Source organism: Cygnus olor, chromosome 1 (assembly GCF_009769625.2).
Source record: "Cygnus olor isolate bCygOlo1 chromosome 1, bCygOlo1.pri.v2, whole genome shotgun sequence".
NCBI lineage: Eukaryota > Metazoa > Chordata > Aves > Anseriformes > Anatidae > Cygnus > Cygnus olor.
This window is the reverse complement of record NC_049169.1, coordinates 187,066,928-187,089,621: the sequence shown is the minus strand read 5'-3', so window position 1 is coordinate 187,089,621 and position 22,694 is coordinate 187,066,928. Positions and strand designations below refer to the sequence as shown.

General features: G+C 40.5%; 1 protein-coding gene across 2 annotated transcripts in view; it reads left to right on the top strand.

Moving 5' to 3' along the window:
* MTUS2 (microtubule associated scaffold protein 2) overlaps window positions 1-22,694 on the top strand; it is a 283,391-nt gene that overhangs the window by 108,721 nt on the left and 151,976 nt on the right. For both annotated transcript variants that reach the window (XM_040543898.1, XM_040543899.1), the window contains 2 exons: window positions 4,106-4,346; window positions 14,373-14,579. In XM_040543898.1, coding sequence (XP_040399832.1) covers window positions 4,106-4,346; window positions 14,373-14,579 — 448 coding nt within the window. The remainder of the gene's footprint in view (window positions 1-4,105; window positions 4,347-14,372; window positions 14,580-22,694) is intronic.

Below are 22,694 nucleotides of genomic sequence, written 5' to 3'. Positions count from 1 at the left end.
GAAAATCAGGCAGCATCAGCAGACAGAGCTGGAAGCAAAACACCAATTTCTAGGTGCTGTGGAAGACTGTTCTTAACATGAAAAGCACTCAGGTTGCGGCAGCAGGTCTGCAATGTGGTTTATTTTAGACAAGAGTTAGAAAGATGACAGTTATGAGCTGGAGAAGGTCCAAAGCACCTTAGGCCCCAAGGAAATATGACTTTGGGTGGATATTTCAATGGGGTAGTGTGAGCCCAAGCATGCTGCTGCTTCAGAGAAGCTGGATTGCCCGGAGGAGACACTGGGAAAGAAGTTGATCAAATTGAAGTTCTGAGTTTGCATTAGCTCGGGAGTCAGGATTTCTAGGAGCAGCAGCCGATAGCAGGGGATGACATTTACTCTCTTGTGCAGTCACCCTAAAAGTAATACCTGAATCCCCTGCTGGTAAGGGGATGGCAAAGAGGAGTGCTTTGGGTCCAGAATGGATCAAAAGAATGGGTAAAAAGGGATCTGTGCAAGTGGACAGATGCTTAGAAGAGTGACTTTGCACAGTATCTGTTCATGGCAGATGACTGATGTGTGATCTGAATGAAAGCAATTAGAATGGGCTGAGGCAGACCAAAATCACCCCAGCAGATTGACAGTGCCGAAGACTCAGAGCTCTTGTAGACAAGGAGGTGCTGGGGCAGGATGACTACTCTACATCACCTTTGTGAGGGAAAAACTCCCAGACTACCCTATTTCACATGTCCAATTTGGGCTTTGGTGTGCTTTGATTAGCATTTTATAGCTCTTTACATAGCTATGATAGGGAGTGTTGATAGCTGCTATCAATCAGACCAGTAATCTCTAAGCAGCCTTCAGCTAGCTAAACGGTAGGCACAGTTAAATACCCCTTTGGGAGCCATCAGCTGGGAAAGATAGGGAGGTGCTGTCTTGGACAGGAGACTGCAGGGCAAGACCTAGCTGAGGAAGACTCCAGGGCGAACCCTCAGGGCTCCTTGTGTTGCTGGTGCTAAAGTAGAGCAGCTTAGATGAAAAATCCAGCTCTTTGGGACATCGACATGGCATGGAGGTAGATCTTCCATGTGCATCTTCATTAAAAAAAAAAAAAAATGTAGAAAACCCCTGCTTAAGAATGCTTAAAAAATTAGAAAAAAAAAAAAAGTTTAAAAAAGCTGATCAGCAGGAAGACATAGCTTTCAAGGCTCACACGAGGTTGTCGATATGGCACTGGGAGCACACTCCCCAGCTCAGCTTCCTCCTCTGCCAGCGTGTGCTCACCCAGAACCTGTTCCCAAGGGCCAGCATGGACAAGAGCAGCCTGGTGTGGAGGGAGAGAGTTTACCCATATTGGTATGATCCATGCCTTGCTGGAGAGAGGGCCTTGGCCCATTATATTTGCTACCTTATGGCTGCTCCCAAGAGCCCTGAGTCCAGCAGGGGTCCATAAGGGGATCTGCAGATCACCTTCTCTGCTGCCTTCCTTCCCAAGGTTGTGCCTGCCCAATTCAACCGTTTCTGGGACCGTTTGCCAACAAGGACATTTTTCTGCTCCAAAGAATATGGACTAAAGCCAAGTGAAGACATGTTAAAGGAGTAGGGGAAGTTGTATTATATTTAGGCAAAGCAGTGTTTTTATATTTAGTGTTTTATATTTAGTCAAAATTTTATTTTGGTTTAATTATTTAGGTTCGCCCCCCCCCCCCAAGTCTTATGATGTGAAATGTCTGAATCAGTTTTGCTGACTCTTTTCCCAAATAATTGCCTGAAGCAGGCACTTGACAAAAAGGATTCTTGCTTGAGGCTTTAATGTTTGACAACGTTATAAACAAAGTAACATGAAGGAAAATGTTGAGCAACCTTACCTGCTGGCAGCACTGCTCAGAATTACCCAGGTTCTGGAAATGCATGAACGTTTCATGTATTTGCTGCAGACTTTCTAGCTCTTTCTAACAAGTTCATTAATTGTGGTGATTGGGGAACGTGCAGACAGGGATACACACTACAGTTCTGAGCTGAGCTTCCTTTTAGCTGACATGCTGCCAAAGGTCTTTTCTCTAAAAATCCCTTGTACAAAAATCTAGTACAGGACACTAACAAGACTTATATGAATCCACATCTCTCTTAACTGCTCTAAGATGGACTTATAATCAATAATTGCACATGATTCTATTGGGACCACTTGAATTCCGCACTTGAGGAATTCACTGTTAAATACAAAAGAAAAAGGAATGTATCTTAGCAAGTTTATGTCTCCCTATGAATTGGGCTCTTTGAGAACCTGAACCTCTATTTCCTGAGGGATAGCTGGGTAAATCCTTCTCACTTCTTCCAGTGTGAGAAAATGTTTTATCCTTCTGATTGGTTTTGTGTGCAGATTCCTGTGTTACTTGTAGCATACCATCAATAAAGATGTAACTGATGTGACTAAAGGTTTGGTTAAGCTGACCTAGTTTATCAAAGTTGCGTGGTTTCTATATTTCAAGATTATCTCTATTCCTTATACTAAAGTACTTGGCATTGGCATGTTTGCTGCCAGTTAAATATGAGACGATAGAAAGAGTATAGTGAAATCTGATTGAAATAAATTCATCAGGGAGAAAAAAAAAAATTGAACCTTATCCAGGAAACAATCTCATATCCAGAAGTTGAAAATAAGAAGCTAAGAATCTGCTACAGTCTAGGCAAAGAAGATCATCTGTACCATAAAAACCTGCATCCTAACTTGTAGAAATAGGTCATAGAAGTGTAATAAAAATGGAAACTGGTATATCTTATGGCAGGAAATAGTACTGCAAACAAAGGAAAAATATAGAGCAAAAATGTAATACTCAGTGCTTGTTGCATCTGTCTTCCTAGTTCCCATACAGACGCCTCAAAGATTCTATACTTAATAGTTTAAAGCTAATCTTGTCTCTTTTAGCAAATTAAAGATTTGCTAAATTAGGATTAAAGCTCTTGCAACAGCTAGGATCAAAGCTTTTATAGCCAATGTTAAACTGCATATTCTGAATGCTCATAATTGCTAAATAGAAATTGATTTGGCATATTATATGCATCATAACTTGCAGCAGAGTTAATTAATTGCCAGTTACATTTCTTTAGGTAGCCTATGGCACTTTTTTTGATTAATTTTTAAAGAAATTTAGTTCAGATTTCGTATTTCCTAAGCCATTTTTTTTTCCTCTGGCCTAAATGGGATACACTGAAAAAATATTCACGGGTCCTTGCTAGATTATGATGATTATGCATTTTATAAGGAAATGGTAAAGAAGTTGGACTCTACCCAGAAGAGCAAACAGTTCTTTGCAAATGAGAGAGGTGAAAGCTCAGAGAGTTTCTGGCATAGCTCTGTGCCCTCGTCCTGAGATGGAGAAAGAAGTATGCAGAGGTGAGGGTCAGGGCTTGGCTGGAGTATAGAGGGATGCAGGGACTCAGTTGGGGAACCAGGTCATTGCTTGACTGCAAGCTCTCCACTAACAGCCAGCTTGCTTGAAGTACATCCAGCACGGGACTTACTGTGCTGGCCTCACAGAATATGTCCTGTAAAGTACTGAGAGATTTGTCACTGACTTTTAGGAAAGAAGCATCTATTTATGACTAACAGTAAATGTTTCACATCTACAGATTTGCTTTTTTCACCAGATCAAATGGGCAGCTGTTTTATAGCTCTGATTTGGAATTTTCTGTCAGCCCCCTGAGAATATAACGTACAGAAACATGCAAGCTTCCACAACTGTCTCTCTTCAGGAACTTAGGGGCACAGATTACAGTGCACGTTTTGCAGTAAGAGCACATGGAGTTTTTTTCAGACACAAGCAATTTGACAATCCCATTTCTCTTATAAGGTGAATTAAAATAGCTTCAACTTTATTTATAACTATTGCATTAAAACAGACTCCCCCAAATTGTATCTATCTCAGTAAGAGTATTTTAAATAACTTCTAATAATAATTCCACTTGCACACTCTATGTGTGTATGTACCTCTGGGTGTATGTACCAATGGTCTGAAGCCCAGACTCATGAGGAGGGAAAAATAGCCTTTATAAGCAATTTAGAGATACATATTCTCTGTATATATTGATTTATTGCATAATATCTGTGTTAATGATTTTTCTCTAGGTTGGGGAAAGGCCTGAAAAAGATGAATTTTGTCCTCCACCATATACCCACTACGAGGTTCCGCCAAGTTTTTATCGATCTGCCATGATACTCAAGCCACAGCTAGGACTGGGTGCAGTCTCCAGGTTACCATCTGCAAAAAGCAGGATTCTCATTGCAAGTCAAAGATCCTCAGGTACCTGTCTTCATCAGCAAGGAGAAATAACAAGTGCTCCCAGCCTCTATCACCCCGATGCTTCAGGTAAAGTATGAACTTTCTTTCCTTTCCTTTAACTATAGTCACCAATAAGAACCTTTTTTCAGACATAAATATCACAAAATATACAACATCTTAACCTGACACTACAAAGCTCCAATAACACTCTTTGAGAAGTGTCCTTTTATCCTGAGGCAAGGCTGACTGCAGAATCTGGGGCTTGCACAAAGGTTGTTTAACATGTCATTGCCAAAGGAGGAGGATCAATTTCAGTAACAATTCTCCTTGTGCTCTTTTTGATCTTTCTCCTCCTTGTAAATGCCCGAAAAATCTTTGTTTCTGTTGTATGGAAGATAATGGAACATTTTCTCCCATCATGAAGATCCCATTTTTCAATCTATGACATTGTCCACCATGTTGTGCTATGAAAGTGTTGGTGCATGTCAGATGTGCCAGCAGAGACCTTGATTCTCTGAAACCCCAGTATACGCCTCTTTGGAGACAACATTTTTGATACCTTTTGATTCCCAACTACTATGCAGGGCACAGCATGACCCCAGGCTGAATTACAGGGGAGGGAAAAGTCAGAAGTGTGCAACACCAGAAGACAGAGAGAATAATCACCTCTATAGGACACTTCTTGGTAGCCTGGAATAGCTTGCAGGTTTTAACAATGTACATTTAATGAGCAAGTTCATGGACAAATGAAAATCAGTAATTGCCAGTGAAATGTAACAGCTGTTTAACAGTCTACAACTCTGCAGAGATCTTCAGATAATAGTAAAAAAGGATAAAGTTAAGTAATGACTTGGGTTCATACAGTCCACCCTCTTGCCCCAGGACAGAATTCCTTTGGATAAATATTTATTTAACCTATTAATGAAAAACTATTTATAAAAACCTCCAATATGAGAGATTCTACTCTCTGAAAAAAGAAAGCTGCTTCGAAGCATGGTGATGCTTTCAAGTTAAAAGTTTTCCCTAGTGTTTTGCCTAACATTTGTTGCAATTTATTTCCCCTCCTATCTGGAGTAGAATCATAGAATCATTAGGGTTGGAAAAGACCTCCAAGATCATATGGTCCAACCATCACCCTACCACTGATATCACCCACTAAACCACGTCCCTAAGTACCACATCCAACCTCTTCTTAAACACCCGCAGGGATGGTGACTCCACCACCTCCCTTGGCAACCCATTCCAACGCCTAACCACTCTTTCTGAGATGAATTTTTTCCAAATATCCAACCTGAACATAGGTCTCTTCCTTTTTGCAAGTATCTGAAAGCTATTTCTCTCCCTGGTGTCCATTTCCGCATACTAAAAACTGCATTAGATATTTAGGTACAGAATGGAAATGGGCCAGAGTATCTTGACTTAACGTGAAAAAGGAGTATCATCCAGTAATACAGATTACCAGGATTTGGCATTTATCAGAAAATAAAAGTTCTCTGTTATACAACACTTCTCTGGATTTTATCTATGTTGATGCTGTTAGCTAAAGCTGGCCAAGCTCAGCTGTGTGTAACTTCTGAGACACTACAAGATTGTGCACTATGTAGCAAATACTAGTTCAGCCATATATGTTGAGTTCAGTCAGCACTGAATGTGGGAATACAGATGCAGAGAGCAATTGGCTCATGCTTTCCATTTAAATGAAAATGCAAGAAGCTGCAACTTCAGGATACAACTTGGATAAGTCCTTGTGTAACATGAGCAAGTTTGGAAGACAGAAATGAGGGCAATATACAAACAGGTCCTATTAACAAATCCAGTGTCTTTTCTGCTCCTTGGAAATAATATCACCTTGATTTTTATTCATCCAGCTTAATTATCCTGAATCACTGATTATTGCAGACATGACTTTTCCCTAACCATTTGTTATCTATATAGGACCATACACTGTATATAGTGTGTGTATATATGTATATATATATGTATACATACATTATATTTATTAATTTGCTCTCTTCCTGTACTGAAATTCTAAAATCTAAACAGTATCAGCCTATCCTTCCTGTATATTATCTGTAGTATCAACTTCAAAAATTCCAGTGAATGAGAAATATACATGAGGAAATTGCAATAGCTGTTAGTGTGATTCCTATTCCACTGAAGTTCCTCTTATCCTGAAGTTTCCCTATTTCTCAAAAGTTGGGGGATTTTTGAATCTTATCACTGATTATTTCTTGGACCTTGCCTGTTTTGGAGGTCAATTTAAATCAACAGCTCCCTGTAATTTCCGTCCTACAACTGTTATTTTGTTTGTTTCCCTCTAGCCTGTTGATACCTCACTGTTTCAAAGATTCTGTTAAAGATAACTCATGGTAGTCCAATAATTTGTCTGCCTTCTCCTTCAGGATCCCGAAGTGTACCTCATCTGGTCTTTGGGCTCTAACTGTTTTTATTGATTTTAAATTACCCAAGACTTGTTCTGGAGAGGTTGCTAATGTCTCTAGTTTTTCACTGTCCACCCCAGGACACGTTTTTTTCACTTCTGGCATCTCACTTTCTATTTTCCTTGTGAGATGAAGAACATGTTTAACTTTTCTGCAACATCTTGTTCTGCTGCAAAGTACTTCACATTGCTTTCTGGTGATTCTGTGCCTCCTGTTACCGATCTTTCATAAATTTCTGATACCTTTTAATTAGTTTACATTACTTTTAGGTTTTGCATTTTATTTCCCATTTATAAATTTGAGTTTAGCTTATGATCACTTTTTCTTTGTTCAAAGCCTTTTCTTTGCATATCCTAAGTGACTTAATCTTTCATCAACATGTAACTTCACAAGTCAGCCTATCAGTCTTTTCATCTTTACTAATTTCTTTTAGGAAGAATGAATTGTTCATGAAAGAGGATCAAGTGACAACAGATAAGACAGTACCGGTGTAAGATTGAGAGAGCAGCAGAGATATGCTTTCTGCAGCTGTGCCTGTGCTGCTGCACAAATACAGACCAGTATCATTTTCAGCTTTTTGTCAACCATTCTCCTATAATTTGGCAGTTTATTGTGGTATTAAACTTTGATCTGGATTATTGGTTTTGATGCAGTATTTGAGAAACACGATTAAATGTACCTTAGATGGAATCATATTTACAAATATAAGGAAAAAAATGCATGGGCATATGGTCAGCAGGTTGGAAGTGATGCTGGTAAGACCCTTACTCATGAGTACTGTGGGGAGTAAGGGCTTGGCTGACAACACTGAAAGCAGCCAAGGACTAGCAGGTATTTTTCTCTCAAGCATACTAGTCCTGCCTTCAGAATGCTAATCAGCATCTCTTGCAGCTCAATCCTGAGCTTTTAATCCAGTTTTTAATCCTAGTGATTTCAGTCCTGCCCTGAGGTAGTAGAAACAGGGATCTAGCCACTTGCCATCCAGTGACAAAGTGTGGGGTACCACTGAGGATTTTAAAATTAAAATTGCCATGGCACAGTATCGAGGACAGAGCCAGGGCCTCATAATAAGGATTTTATTCCCCTCTGCCGTGCCTTTCATAATGTAGCAGCCTGCTTAAGCAGCACTGATAAGCTGAGTGGTTTGGTCCATGTATAATGCTAATACTCATAAAACTGGTTGTAAGGTAATTGATAATTAAATCCCTGAACTGCTGTGATGGATTGCAAGTACTGCTAGTACATTAAGGGCTTTGTTAGTTTTAAGACATGCCAGGTAGAAAGTGAAATAATAATGAATGTTCCCACTATTCTCCAAGTGTGATGCCTAAAATGTGGCTGGGGCCACAATCATTCATCTGTATGACATTGAACACACACATTGACAGTGGTTGCGAGTTCCTTACTGACCAGTAATGCTACTTAGGTGATGCTTTACACTGGATGGGTCTGGCAAGCAGTCTGACTTGTAAGGAGAGGCATTGTGCACTGTAGGTAAGATAGGAAGCCACTGAATTGGGGTGTATCTAAGGGTATATTAAGTATCTGAAAGCTGAACTTTTGTTTATCTTATGTAAATTGACTCTGCTCTTTCTTTGGGAAACTTGTAATTCAAAACAAGCATTGAAGAATATTGTGTCTACAACATAAATGATGAATATGCTTTCCTTGGTTATGAAGACTTGGAGCAAACATGTCAGGATTTACATTCATTAGCTGATTATTTTAATGGGATTAATGTCTGATTTTGAGAAATATGACAGAGATCTCATCATTAAATCTTCACTTAATTCTACGCTTTTTTGAGTAGTGTTTATGGTAATTTTTTCCCAAAGAGTGTGTTAATGAAATTTTGTTTCCTTATTACCTCTCCATCGATTGAATTTGCCAGTCCTGAGGGTCTAGCAGTTCCTTTCATTTCTCAACAAGTCAACTCTTGTTAAAAATTAAGTTAACATGCACATCAGGACAGCAGCGTTTCTGATTTACTGAGACACACGCAGACATATGTATTTGTGTATTTGCAAATATTTATTGTAGATTTCATCATTAATGCTACAATATGTCTTCAGCTTTTTCCTGATAGGCTTTCAGCTTTGCTTTTGTGCTGATTTTCAGGAATACCTAATACTTGAACAAGTAAATGAGTTTTGGTGACAGAAAAGAGGTTTTGAGGTTACTTCCTGAAGTATTTCATTACTGCTGCTCCACCTGCATGCTCATTTTATAGGCTTGCACTCTGATGTACTTGGATTTGAGCTGGCAAACTTATTTTTTTTTAAGAAGAGAGGTGAGAAGTTCAGAATTAAAAATGTTCTGTAACCCTCGCTAATCTGCAATGGTTTCAGTTGTCACTCTCAGCTGTCTTTGGGTGAGCAATCTGATTGCATTTCCTAAAGAAAAAGGAAGTGCTTTGAAGGGAAACACACCTCTTCATCAAAGTATTGCTGAGGACATTATCATCATACTCCAGATTTAGCCATATGCCACCTCAGCTCCAAACAGTTACTGACTCTTCAAAGACTCAGAATACCTCTTATGAGAAGAGTATGAGAAGGATACGGCTGTTATATCATCAATGATCCAGGTGTAGTAGCAGACAAATACCTCATCCCCTACCTCCTCCCTGAGGAGAGCTGATTGTAGCTGGCTGGGCACCTGCAGCACATCTGAGCAGCTGATGAGCAGCAGCTGGGTGGAAGATGTGGCTCCAGTGCACTGAAACATGTTCTTGATGCCCTGTACTTTGAGAAGAAAATGCAATGGGCGTGGCTCAGGCACCGGCATTTCCTGGGCTGGATGTTTCTGTGGGCTGCTTTGCACATCAGCTCTAGAAAGTAAACACAGACATTTGCAGCTTGAATGAAGCACAAGCTGACAAATTCTTGGGGCAGTGAGAAAGTGCTAAATGGCCTTGGGTTGTCTGGGAGCTAGAAAGGCACAGCGCAGCTTTTGGGGAGGTTTAAATATGAAGCAGGTGGTGCTGAGCATTTTCTGCCATGTGATGTTCAGCAGGGACAACTGTTTTGCCTTTGGAACTGGCCAGTCCCAGGCTTGACAGTAGATGAGAGAGCATCAGGGAAGCTGGGCGTAATATGCTCACTGTTGTAAAACCCTCTGGTTTAAGGTGTAGGTAATTAAACCTTTTGTTTTCAGGCCCCTTTCCTCAGTTATTGTTCAAAGGAAAAATAATTATGTCAATAACAGGGAGAACACAAGGGTACTGGGAACAGAATAGGTTTCTTATTTGGCAGATTTGTTTTTAATCTCTGAAGATATCAAAGACTGAGTTAACTCTGAGATGCCTTGAAAAACTGCTTGTATTATCTCTGACTAATTCTGCAAACTTGTAGGTAACTTCTTTGCCCCAGATTCCCCAACACAAACAAGGACAACAATGTTCAGAGCACCATCTAAAAGAAGGTGAGCTCTTTGAGAGCAAGTCACACCTAGTGGTGGAAGTTTTAAGGGAAAAGCTTGTCCAACAAATAATTAAATAAGAGGAAAAACAAACAAACAAACAAAAAACAACCAACAAAAAACACAATAACTAAGAAAACAAAGGCTTAGCATGGATCCCTAAATCACAAGTGGAGTTGAAGTCTTGAACTGCTACTCTTTCTCAGATGAATACATCTATGGAATTCACTTCTATAGCTTTTCATTTGTTTTAGCTAAAAGCTATTTCAGCTGTCACAGAGAAGTCACAGTAAAGGTGCTCGTTAGTTATACATGTGCATGGAGATGTGATTCGTGTGCAGTGCAGATGCATAAGAAGTCTCGCTCAGACTGTTTTTAAGGCTCCGCAGGCACGTCTGTTTTTTGTCAATCAGTTGTTACCTCAAAATGTTTTTGTCTTCCTAGATGGAAATAGTTTGAAGTGTCATAGAAAATCACTTGTGTGCCATACAGACAACAATACTTAATTCTATAATTAGCTTCAGGCAGTGAGGCAAGCTGGAAAGATTTTTGCCAATTTTTTGTTAAGCTTATTTTGGCAGATATTTATTAAAATGAAAGCTGCTCATTAAAATAACTTTTGTTTTGTACTCGCAGACCTTGTTTGCAGGAGTGCTTCTACACTTCTAAGAAACAGAAATAGAGAACAAACATGCATCATAAAACTTGATGATATTTAGAACAGAAAACAGGTACAATAGGCTGATGCCTCATGTATTTTAATGGGAAAGAAGACACAAACTGACTTATCTTTAAGGATTTGAATGCATCCTTAATGAGGTTAATGTCCTGCCCCCAGGTTCTTGTGAGGCCCTTGTGGTACAGAAAAGCTGGATTACAAAGAAGGAAGGGAAAAATAATTTAAGGAAGATGATGAGTTCAAGACACAAAATATTGTTAGTTCAGGGGAAACGTGAATAGGAGTCACAAACTGAGAAGTTCACAAGCACAGAAGTGTGAGAAACACCGTGAATAATCTGCACAGAACTGAGAGAATGAATTTGAAGGTAAAGGTAGAGATGGGTGGGCATTGTCTGCTGCAGCAAGGTGCCGAAGTTTGTCACTAATTTGTACCTCCTGGTTTTATGAAATTTCCTCTTCAGCAGCAGCATTGGTGGCTCCATGCTTGCTCTGCAGTGCTCAGTGCCCTGCTGGCTGCAAGCAGGTGGTCGCGTGGTGGTGGAGAGAAGAGAGCTTGGGGACTCAGTGCGGGCAGCCCTGCAGTAAAGCTGGGGATGTGGGAGTCCCATGTGGACCTCACAGTCCTAGGGCAAGTGCATTTCAAAAGCTTTTTAAACAAAACTATTTCTAACCACTTCCCTCCTTGTCCCAGTGGATTTTCCCCTTTTCTGCTGCAGGAAATCTGTGTTATTTATAGCTTTTTGCTCTAGAATGGAAAGGTTTCTCCCTCCACCTCGATTTTCAGTGGTTCTTAGGAAAAAGAAATCTCAACTCTCAGCTTGAGTAGTGCAGGTCTAGTTGTGCACTTTTTTGGAAGTCTGGAGAACCTACAAGAGACAGCCCCATAGTTTTTCCCTGCTGCCACTGACCTGGGCAGGTTCGTTGCTCTGCAGTTGAGCTTACGGCTGCTTGCTGCGGGTCCTCGTGTTTGCTTCACATCAGGCTTGGGTTTCGCCCTGCCATTGATACAACACAGGGAATGTTTTGCACACCAAGACTGTGTTGTGTGCCTTTTGTCATACACAGTGTAATCAGTATAATTAGTCCTTTAGGTACATGGCCAATATGATGTTTGGTCATGCCCTTGCTGCAACATGTGTGTGGCTTGGTAAGCAGGACATCTGGCCCATCCGAAAAATACCTGCAGTGCTCATATCAGCATTTGCGAGGCCCTGGCGAGTCTGGCTGTGAAAGGGAGAGATCGTGGGGTCATCCTTCTGTAGTAAAAGTGCAATCTTACACTGGCACAAGCCGATCTGGATCCCACCTTGAGCATTTGTCAGTGCAGGAAGATACTAGTCCACTCAGAGGGATTCTGACCAAAGATAATAAGCATGTAATTCCTGGCATTTGGGACTCTTAAAGCCTCTTGCTGTACACTTCTTATTGTTCCTACATGAATATCAGTTGATGTGATTCACACCAAGTGCAAGCTGTGCTGGTAGCTCTTAGGGAAAAGTTGGGAGCAGGTTCTGTAGCACCTTGCTGTGTAGTCGTTTAGATGTGAATGTCAAGACCCAGCAGCAGGGAGGGAAGAAGTCTAGCTTGGTGTTGCTTTACAGGGAACCATAAAACAGCTGTAACAGACTGCTGTCAACGCAATACTGCACAAGCCAGCAGCAATCTGTTATCTGTTCTCCTTGCTAATGTGCCTGCACTGCCCTTCACCTGCACCTGGAGCCCACAGCTCCCTCGGGGCACTTCATCACATAGTTCAAAGGAAGCCAGATTCAGCATCAAAGTCCAACATTGTCCCTGGTGGTGAAAAAAAATCATCAGGGAATTTTTAGACTTTTGTTACACACTGTGGGTATTTGTTACTTTCTTTTTGGTTACTCTCCACAGTACGTCATCCTCTGGGCTGTTAAAGGTGCAGTGGTCAGACATCCAGTTCCTTGTGTCTTAATAGAAGCCTGAACTTATGAAAAGTGGCTGCAAAAATAGATTTTTAAGAGTTTAAAGGATATAAATTATTTCATTTGTTGATCAAGAAGCATTTTTTATTTTTTTTTTATAGGAATGTGTTTTATAGGAAAACCACTCTTTTTTTTGCTTGGTGTTACAGATAGAGCTATTTCAAAAGAAACAGCTTAGCTCTGTAAAACAAAACTTAGTATTGTTACTGTCATGAGGTACACGACTATCTTTCAAAATCCCTGTAACATTTTTCTGCTCAAAGGAGTTAGTCTTGTTTTCCATAAACTCTCCTCAAAGTGCAATGCTTCATTAACATTAATAAGGCTGTGACCTACATAGTTTACAATAGAATTAGATACTGTAATAATGTGAAGACCATATTTTTACTCTGTGGTTAATTTTTATCTTCTTTTATATTATGAATGTTCACTGCACCCTTTGAAGTATGTGTCAGGCTAAGGCATGAATAGCGTTGACCAGATGGGAATGGAAAGAAGGTGACTTTGTGGCTTTTTCTGGAGGAGTATATTGATAATTGTAATTCTACCTTGTCTTCTAACCTTCTGGTCCTGACTGTTGAAGCACTCAAGCATCAACTTTTAGAGAACTTATTTTTTTCCTCTGCTTCTCAGGATGCTACAAGGAACAGAAATCTGTTAGTGTCAAAAATACAAAGAACGCTCTGTCCAAATGTATAGTTGAGTTATAGATCCACTTTGTATCCAGACCTTCCAAGTAAAACCAAACTCAGAGCTTTAGTCCTTCCATGAAGACAATTTGAGACATTTATGGACTTGTCTTCTGGATTTGCCTGAAAAAGTCTGCCTAAGCAAGAACAGCAGAATATGGATTAGGTGGACAAAGGGAGACAGATGACCAGTTGGTCCTTACCACAGGCACACATGGTAGCCAAACTGTTGTTGTTGCCTAATTTCGTCCTTTATAAGCCCTCTAATGGCAGTTGCCTGAGACTTGGTTGATGTCATCCATGTAAGCTGATGTTCTACAGTGAGTTGAACACTCTCGGTATAAATGGCTAGTGGTACACTGAAAAAGTACAACTTCACAGGGCAAGTTCTTGTTCCCAGGCATGGTGTGAGAGATGGGCATTTTCTTTTAGCAAAATATGAAAGAAAGACTTCAAAGAAGTATTTTCTTTGATGGAATACAAAGAAGTCCTGTGTCCTTGAGGAGGCTGTTGGTGTTCTACAATAGCTTCCAAAACTGGAGGCTATGCAATGATATGTTTGTCTTAGAGTGTGAGTTTCTTTTAATTGGCATGTAAGAAATGTAAAATTAGAAAGTGATACAGCATAAAATAACTTTTTTAAAAAAAAAGTAGCAGTCTTGAACTACATTACTTGCTGGAATTTTGACTTTGTGCCTCATGGGTTCTTGCTGCATTTCACATTTTAAAAATTATGGCAACCTATAATTGTTTCTTAGAATTACTTTTTAGTTGAGCAAAGAATAAGACATTACTACAGTTTGAGCAGCCCTCAAAAATTGTATTCAGTCTTTTACTGCCTTTATGTAGTTAGTTGGTACAAGTAGTATTTGATATGTCCCAGTTGAGTTTGTTTAATAAAAGATTCTCTATTTTTCCTTCTTTCAGTTGATCTTAAGAAAGGCCCATGTCCAAATGCTGCAAAGTCAAATCTCCCCAAGCCGTGTCAGTCTGGACTTCGTCCTCCAAGTTATTCACGGTTGCCAGCGGCTAAACTGGCAGCATTTGGTTTTGTCAGGAGCTCGAGCGTATCCTCCGTCTCCAGCAACCAGTCAAATGACAGTGCTCAGAGTGATCAAAGCAGGACAACCAACCGTAAGTCCAAAAAGTGGTCTTCTTTTTGCGGGGGATATAAAATAGATGTACTCCGGGATTGTCCAGACTGTAGTCTGCATACAAGGACTAACTTAATCTCTGCAGAATTTACTAATCTGTTCTGTGCCACTGAGATGTGGCTTTGGTATCTTGATTTCCCAGAGTAATTCTTTAAAATATTATTAATAATAGATGAATAATTTCTGAATGTACATTGCACATAGAAGGAGTTACTTTCCCTTTTGCGGAGAAAATTGTGTTAAGAGTGAACCTGAAGCATTATTTTATTTGGTTTTTATGTAAAATATCTCTTCGTACAAGCTGAAGTAAGCAAATAATCACAGTAAACTGTGTTTGGTAAGCACATTGCAGCCATGGAGAACAGTTTAGAATAAATATAATCCAAAATGAACAACGGAGTCTTTCTCATCCATTTTTTTTTCTGCCTCTTAATATGCAGAATAATAAACATGTTTTGAAAATTAATGCCGTTGGTATAAAATGTGATCAGAACTGGTGTCGTAGCTATTGTCTCATCTCCAGACTTGGAAAGATCCCATGGCTGAAATGTCATTTCAAATCCTATTTTCTGTAACGACTGTTAATTTTATTAAGTACAAAATAATACCCACCGGAGTATGAAGTCCTTGGGAAGTGTGTGCGAGCCCTGAGCTTGGAGCAGAAAGGGGGATTGAGGGATTTTCATGCCCATTTTTCTTGCTTTGAAGACCAGATTGAGACTGAAGTGTGTCAATATCAAAGCAAGTGTTATCAGCTGGGGAGGGATGCAGACAGGGGGACCAGGTGACATAAAGCACCGGAGGTGACAAGATGCTGCAAGCTCCAAAACCTTTCACTGTTTATATTAATTCAAAATGAAAGACAATGATAAATAAAATGAAAGTAGTTAAAAACTCTAATGATTTTCCCTCTCCTGTCTTATACGCAATCAATGAAATGCAGAAGTGTCAGAACTCCATTGAGTTCTGACTTTCCCAATGTTTCCAAGCAAGCACTTGTATCCTTGTTTTACTCTTGGACTGATGGCTCATTTCTGTTTAGTTCCTACTGAGCTTTACATTGAAAGTAGTCAATCTTTTTTGCTTTGCATTTTCACCCTTCATCCTAGGTCTTTGGAAAGCATTTCCTTTTGTCTGGTGGTATAATCTTTTGGTTACATAAAGCCATTGCTAGGGATAGAATTACCTAGTTTCTGATTAGTTCTAAGCTACATGTCTGCAAGAAATGTTGTCTAGCAATTTCAGGTGTGAATCTGAAAAATGCACCATATGTAGTTATAGGACTATCCTTGAACACAGCTGATACAAACAGGTACATTTCATAAATTTGCGAATTCTCTAAAAGGAAAATGCTCTAAACTGTGGAACCTGAGTCAATTGATTTCAGTTCAAAAACTGTATAAGAAGCATTAGTCATCTGAGACCCAGAAAGCTATATTTGACTCTTCATTCATCTTAAAAGAAGTTGATTTCTTTTGTATATTATGTTGTATTTTTGTATTGTATTTGTACATTAAGCCCTTAAAATCTGAAATCATATTTCAATCCCCACAAGAAAGTGAAAGTATGTGTTGCATACATTTTGTTCCAGTCCACTTAGTTGAAGATGATAACCATCTTTAACTTATGATTAGGATTTTGTGACCAACTTCTGCATGTTGCAAGAATATCTCTGGATGGATATGAAAATTACCCAGGGGAAGTGTTCTGCTTGTACAAATTCATGTAGACACGAGCTTGGCCTGTCACCTGATGAAAACTGGGACCTATCATTTCTGTTTTTGCACAAAGTTAGATAGCTCATCTATGCACTTGTCTAGTTTCCCATGGGAGAGCAAGAGAATGGACATCTCCAGAGGGCCATCTGTCTGACATGGTTTGTGACATGCATCGCTGTCTGGTATAAAAGTCACAACTTTTTAAATTTCTCTTGAATTCCAAATGGATATTGCTTCTTCGTGGAACAGGGTGAGAGAGTAAGAAGGGGCTTTTCCAAGGGGGTGAGTGCACACCCTGTATTTGGGGCGTTTGCCCTTGGGTAAGTCATCACACAAGAAGTTACCAAATGTCACCCATTTTCTTTGTATTAAAAGCAACATAATTCCCATTAATCACTCCTGATAGGACATCTTTCTTTCAGGTATGGCAGAAAAAAATTTGTTTCCTTACTGTTAAGTTAATAACTGTCACAGAAATGATATCAGTATGAAACTAGTGTTTGTTTTTTTTCTATTTATAGTCTATGTACCAGCAAGAGTTAAATTAGGTGCCCAACACCCAAGGAGCACAAATTAGTTGCCTTCCATTCTGCTACAGCTTATTTAACAGAGATCAGCAGTGCACTTCAACATGCTTGGAAAGCAACTGAAGAGTGGATGTAGGGAGAAGTATTGGCTCAGGAATCTTAGCATGACATGTTATTTCTTCCTTTCTCTGTCTGCTGGAAGAATGGTTTTATTTAAATTAAATAAATAGCTGTTTCTGTAGTTACTACCTGAGATCGTGTCTTTGACTAAATCAGGCTTAGTAGAGGGCAGGGTAAAGTTTTACTGTTAATTTCCTAGCTCAGTAGGGTAGAAAATGCAAAATGATCTAGCTTCAGAAATCTTCAAAAATGTATGATAACACAATTTCCTATTTAAGCAGCATCTCTGCGTGTCAGAGAGACAGAAGTAATTGAAAACATCTTACAAGTCTGCATATGTTAAAAATAGAGGGCCTGCCACTGTTGAAAGTGAAGGGGCTCACCTCAAGATCTTATATCTGCCAGAAAAAAAATCACCATGTACTGGCAGTTTCTAAAAAGCAGATGGCTTTAGCCGGGTGGGAGGAAAACATAGGTTTATTCTGGGGGCAGAGTGTTTTATGGGAAACAGCGATTCTTGAAGAGGTCCTGGTGTGATCCTGTGCTTGCTTTTCTCTCCCCTGCCAGATGTCTCATGGTGTTAGCTCTTCCTGAACTCGTGATTCTTACATTTCTTTTCAGAAATCCCAAGTGGTGTCTCTTTTTGGTGTATTAATACTGATGAAATGCTGTCTAGAGAGCAAAACCACACTTGTTTAGAGTAAGGAGACATGATATTTGTGTTGCAGGGAAGTTTGTTAAAGGAGTTGTGATGCGGCAGCTTTGTTTCTAACCAGATTTCTCCCCTTCCCCTGACCTTTCTGCAAGCAGTAAGCCTGGATGCGGTGTAGAGCTTGTGCTGTGCTCCTCAGCTGACTCTTCCTGGCAATAGCTCGCATATTCTTATTGACTCAATTAAACGGATTTGCAGTGGTGAGACTGTGCTCTTTTAGCATGGTAGGGACAGGGCAGGCTGTGCAGCACTCACCTGCTTGCCCTCTGCTCTATCTTGGACTCTCATCCCTGGGGTGCGGGTATAAGTGGGGCTGGGGGTATAAGGGGGGCTGCGGTTTGCTGATAACACACCATCTTCAACTGCCGTGCCGTCAGCTGCTCGTCAGGATCAGTTGTAATGAGGCTTTGCTCCTAGACAGTCCTGCCCAGCCATGTGTGGGGCTGGAGGGACATCTGTGGCATCCAACCTGTCCAGCCCGTCAGCAGCTTCTGGGTCAGGGAACTGACCTGCAATGCGGGGTCACGGCTCCATTCTGCCATTTAAAATCCACTTACTGGTGCTTACACACTTTGCGCACAGGGCAGCCAGAGTCCATGAAGCTCTGTGGGGATGGATGATGGTGGCATGTGAGGCAGCTTCTCACCTTGCTGAAGGAGGTGGGATGCAATGACAGAAGCCAAAGACCGCTCCATTTTGAGAGATGAAGCTGGGTGCTAGGGTTGATCAGGAGAGCTGACCACAGCAGAGCACTTGCTGTCCTGCTGTGTTCAAAATAAAATGGTTAAAATGGTTCAGGGTGAACACTTTGCTTCATGTGGTGAAGAAGGGCAGTTGTTTTTGAATAATACATCTCAAGCAGCAAGAGCTTGCTGTACCATATCAGAGAGGGTCCATTCTTTGTTGCTGCAAATGTTTCTTTCCACTCGGTGCAGAGCATGCATCTTTCCCTGCCACTTTCACACCTCCCATCCCATGACTTTCCACATGAGAGTATCTCTGTACCAACCTGCAGCAAGGCCCCGGTGAGGTCTTGATGTCTTCTGCTGGTACAAAGCCACAAGGTGTAACACTGCTGCACCTGGCTCAGCTCGCGGTCCTGCCAGCAGACCCCCCAGATTTGTACTGTGCTGCAAACTGCCTTTCCTGTAACATCTTTGTTCAAGGTGACTTGGAATGTTCATGCTGACCCTCAGTTCCTGCCCACTACTTTTGAGATTTAAAAATATATAATATTCTAAACTATTTTTCATTATTTATGCTGAGGTTTTTTTTTGTATGTCAAACAACTTTTTGATGTTGTTCACTTTCTAAATTGGCTAGAATTGAAAAATTCAGATACTTTAAGAGGGCCATCACTGTTCTCTGCTAAATATGAGAAAAATATGTGCAGGGCTCCAGGTGGGGTCTCACGAGAACAGAGCAGAAAAGCACAATCGCCTCCCTCACCCTGCTGGCCATGCTGCTTTTGATGCAGCCCAGGATACAGGTGGCTTTCTGGGCTGCAAGTGCATATTGCCAGGTCATTTTGCATTTTTCATCCACCAGCACCCCTAAGTCCTTCTCTGCAGGCTGCTCTCTATCCGCTCATCATTCATCCTGTATTCCCGTTTGGGATTGCCCCAGACTAGGTACAGGACCTTGCACGTGGCCTTGTTGATCTGCGTGTTGTTCGTATGGGCTCACCTCTCGAGCTGCCAAGGTCCCTCTGGAAGGCATCCCTTCCCTCCAGCATCAACTGCACCACACAGCTTGGAGTCATCCACAAACTTGCTGAGGGGGCACTTGATCCCACTGTCCATGTCACCAACAGAAATGTTAAATAACACCAATACAGAGGTCCCAATACAGCCCCCTGAAGAACACCACTCGTCACTCGTCTTCCACATAATTACTTTTATGTGCTTGATCAGAAGAGACAGTAATGTGGTGCAAGCACCACATGGGAAACACTTCATTAAGCACTGTGGAACAGTTTGATATGTGGAGCAGTGGAAGAAAGAAGGATCGTTTAGAATGAGTTAAGGTACGATAACTGCTATGAGTCTTGGAAATGGAAAGATGTAGCTATAATACCAGGAAATACTTCTTAGTCATGAGGTCTACTAGTCTGTTAAATAATCTTCCAACTCAAGTGATGAAAGCCACGTTGCTTAAGATTCTTAAAATAGAATAATAGCCTGGTGTTAAAGACAATTCTTCTCTGGTGAGGTGCTAGACTAAAAGACATAATGCTGTTCAGTATCTCCCCACAGTTCTGAGTGCTGAAGCAATTTCTTTTCAGATAGAGCAAGAAAACTGTGACGAATATTTCAAAACTTGTATTAGTGTCTCATGACAGCTATTTTTTTGTTTAAAATTACAGAAATATGAAACTGTGTGTTTTGTGTAAACTTCCACAATCCCTTCTTCATCAAATAGATTTCACACTGGTTTTGGGTCTTTTATTGCTTGGCCTTTCTAAATGCTGAGTTTCCATTCTAGTAAGCAGATGTCAAAGTACATCAGATTTGGGTGGGTGGAGGAATGGGGAAATTAAAGTGAGCACAGAAGTCTTGAAAAGACGGCTAATTGCCTCCAAAAATGTAGAACATCCCAAACTGTGGCATGGTGGACAGATACACCAATCACATTTCTGTGACTGATTTTCTGATCATTTTTCTACATAGTAAATTTGATTATTTCATTTTGATCTTGTTCTGATATTAACATTTTGATGGAAGAATCACTTTATACCATCACTTCGCTCTGAATAGAAGTAAAATAGAACAGTGCCAAGTTAGGATTTTCAGCTTTGTGGGCAAAGCATCTGGAAAAGTGCAGTGTGTCAGCCAGGAGGAGCAAGGGCTGAAAAGACATTTTAACTGCCTTCCAGACTCCCAGCACTTACTTCTCATACTCTATTTCTTACTGCTGTGAAAAAAACCTTCAAAAGTGACTTGGAGGTATACACACAGCAGTCTCTCCATGTCTGCAGATCTTGAAACAACAGTGATGATGTATAAATTGTTCTTTAATTTCAGTGGTGCCTGTGAAAGTATTTTAAGTGTGATAATACTTTAATGGTTTAGATAATGTTTTTCCTGTTTACACTGTTAACCTCTTTCACTGCTTGTCAGAGCACTCAGGATGAGGGAAGCAGTACCACACTGTAAGGATCTGCACCACTCTTCCCTACGATGAACAAACAGGGGCAGGAAGATCAAGATGGTTTGGAAATGGAGAACTATTTTTATATGAAGACTCCAACATGAAACATTTGAGGGGTTTGCAAATTTTCCTTTCCTGAGCTGAAACGTTTGTCAAACCTGAAAAAAAAAAGCATGAAATTCAGTTCTGCAAAGTCTGCTTTTTATAAGTGAAGAACAGTTGAAAAATTTTGCCAAGATCTATTGCCCACTCAACTTAACAGAGCGCTTAATCTTGATGTTTGTTATTGTAGTAAAATGCAATATAAAATCTGCATTTTTAGAAGCAAGAAGGCTGGTCTCAGAGATGCTGTGCCTGTGTGCTAAAATTGTCCTGGCTCAGACCTGGCAATTCTAGTTCCAGTTTTTGGCACTGATTTCTGTCTGGCTTTTCAAAAGTGACTTAAATGATCCACCTCACTTTTCCCATTTGTGAAATGGGGTGGGAGGCTGCAAATGGTTATACAGGTATTGGATAATGGAGTGACGAAGAAGAGATGGATAGTGACAAATCCTCTTTCCTGGCCCACTTCCACACAGGATTATTTGACTGATTACAAGTGCCTAATTTAGTCACTGTGACTCTTAGTGTTTAAGCTCTAGAGGGTAAAAACCAGTTCAAGCCACCGCACACCGGGCTGCCAGACACTGGTGTCACTGGAGGGGGAAGAGCATCACCCCACGATTAGATTATTTCCATCACAGGCACCCAATCTGCCTCTTTCCTTTGACTCTATGGGGAAATGCTGGCAGCTTGATTCATTGATCGGTCTCTTGAATTCAGCTACTGTAACAGACTGCTTAGGTGCCCCTGTTTCAACAGCCCCTTCTTTCTCCCAAAATGTGGCTGTTCTTGTTCTGCCCTGGTCTGTAGGAGATCCTCACCACTTTTTTATTGCAATATAATGTGTTTCATTTGTTTTTTAGAGGGATACAAAGAAATGAGTGAAACCATTTCTGAAATAACCATTTTTTTAATTTTTTATTTTTGGTATTTAAATCCAAATTTTCTAAAACATCTGATCTTCAGGGAGCCTGAGGGTAATGCCCTCTTAGAGTGATGTGAGGGGGACAGGAGGCTGCTCCCCTCTGCAACTGGGGTTAAAAGGGAAGTGCCGATGGAGAGCAGCTTCCAAGACTGGGGAAAAGCCGCAGTCAGCCCAGAGCCTGTACCAGGGACAAACACAGCACACATCCTTCTGGGGAGCCACAGCACTTGCTTCAGTAGCACTTAAAATGACCTTTTGAAGATAGTAAGGCAAGCAGCAGCTGGAATATATCTGTCACATCCACATAAAAGCGCTTCTGAAGAGCAGAAAACTCACTCTAAATTGTCTCCTTTCCATATTCTAATCTTCCTTTCTATCTGATGAGGGGGGCAAATAGGCTTTTAGAAGTGAACCTCGTGGACATTCATTGGAATAGATTAATCTCCTTATTTAGCCCTAAGAAAAATGCAGCAAATTAAGAAATACAGCTTTGAAGAAGTGAGATCTCTCCCCACTCCACCCCCCTTTTATTTTTTTTACCTTCTCAAATAATCTGTCCTCTAATGGAATCCCAGTTAAAAGTCTTCAGAGTCTCCCACTAAAGAAGTAGGTCTTTGCCAGAGCGTTTGAGAAATGTTCCTCTTCAGCTTGTCTCCCTCATGTATTATCATTACAGTACATAAATCAATATTAGAAAGGATTAATTTCAGATATCTAACTATTGAGGCTTGTTCCTGGAGGCAGCTCTCACCTGGATATTTCATTGAATTCACCTGCAGTTTTTGTGCTCTTTCAAATTCAAGCTTTTGGAAATGTAGATGCATTCAAATCTGAAAAGATG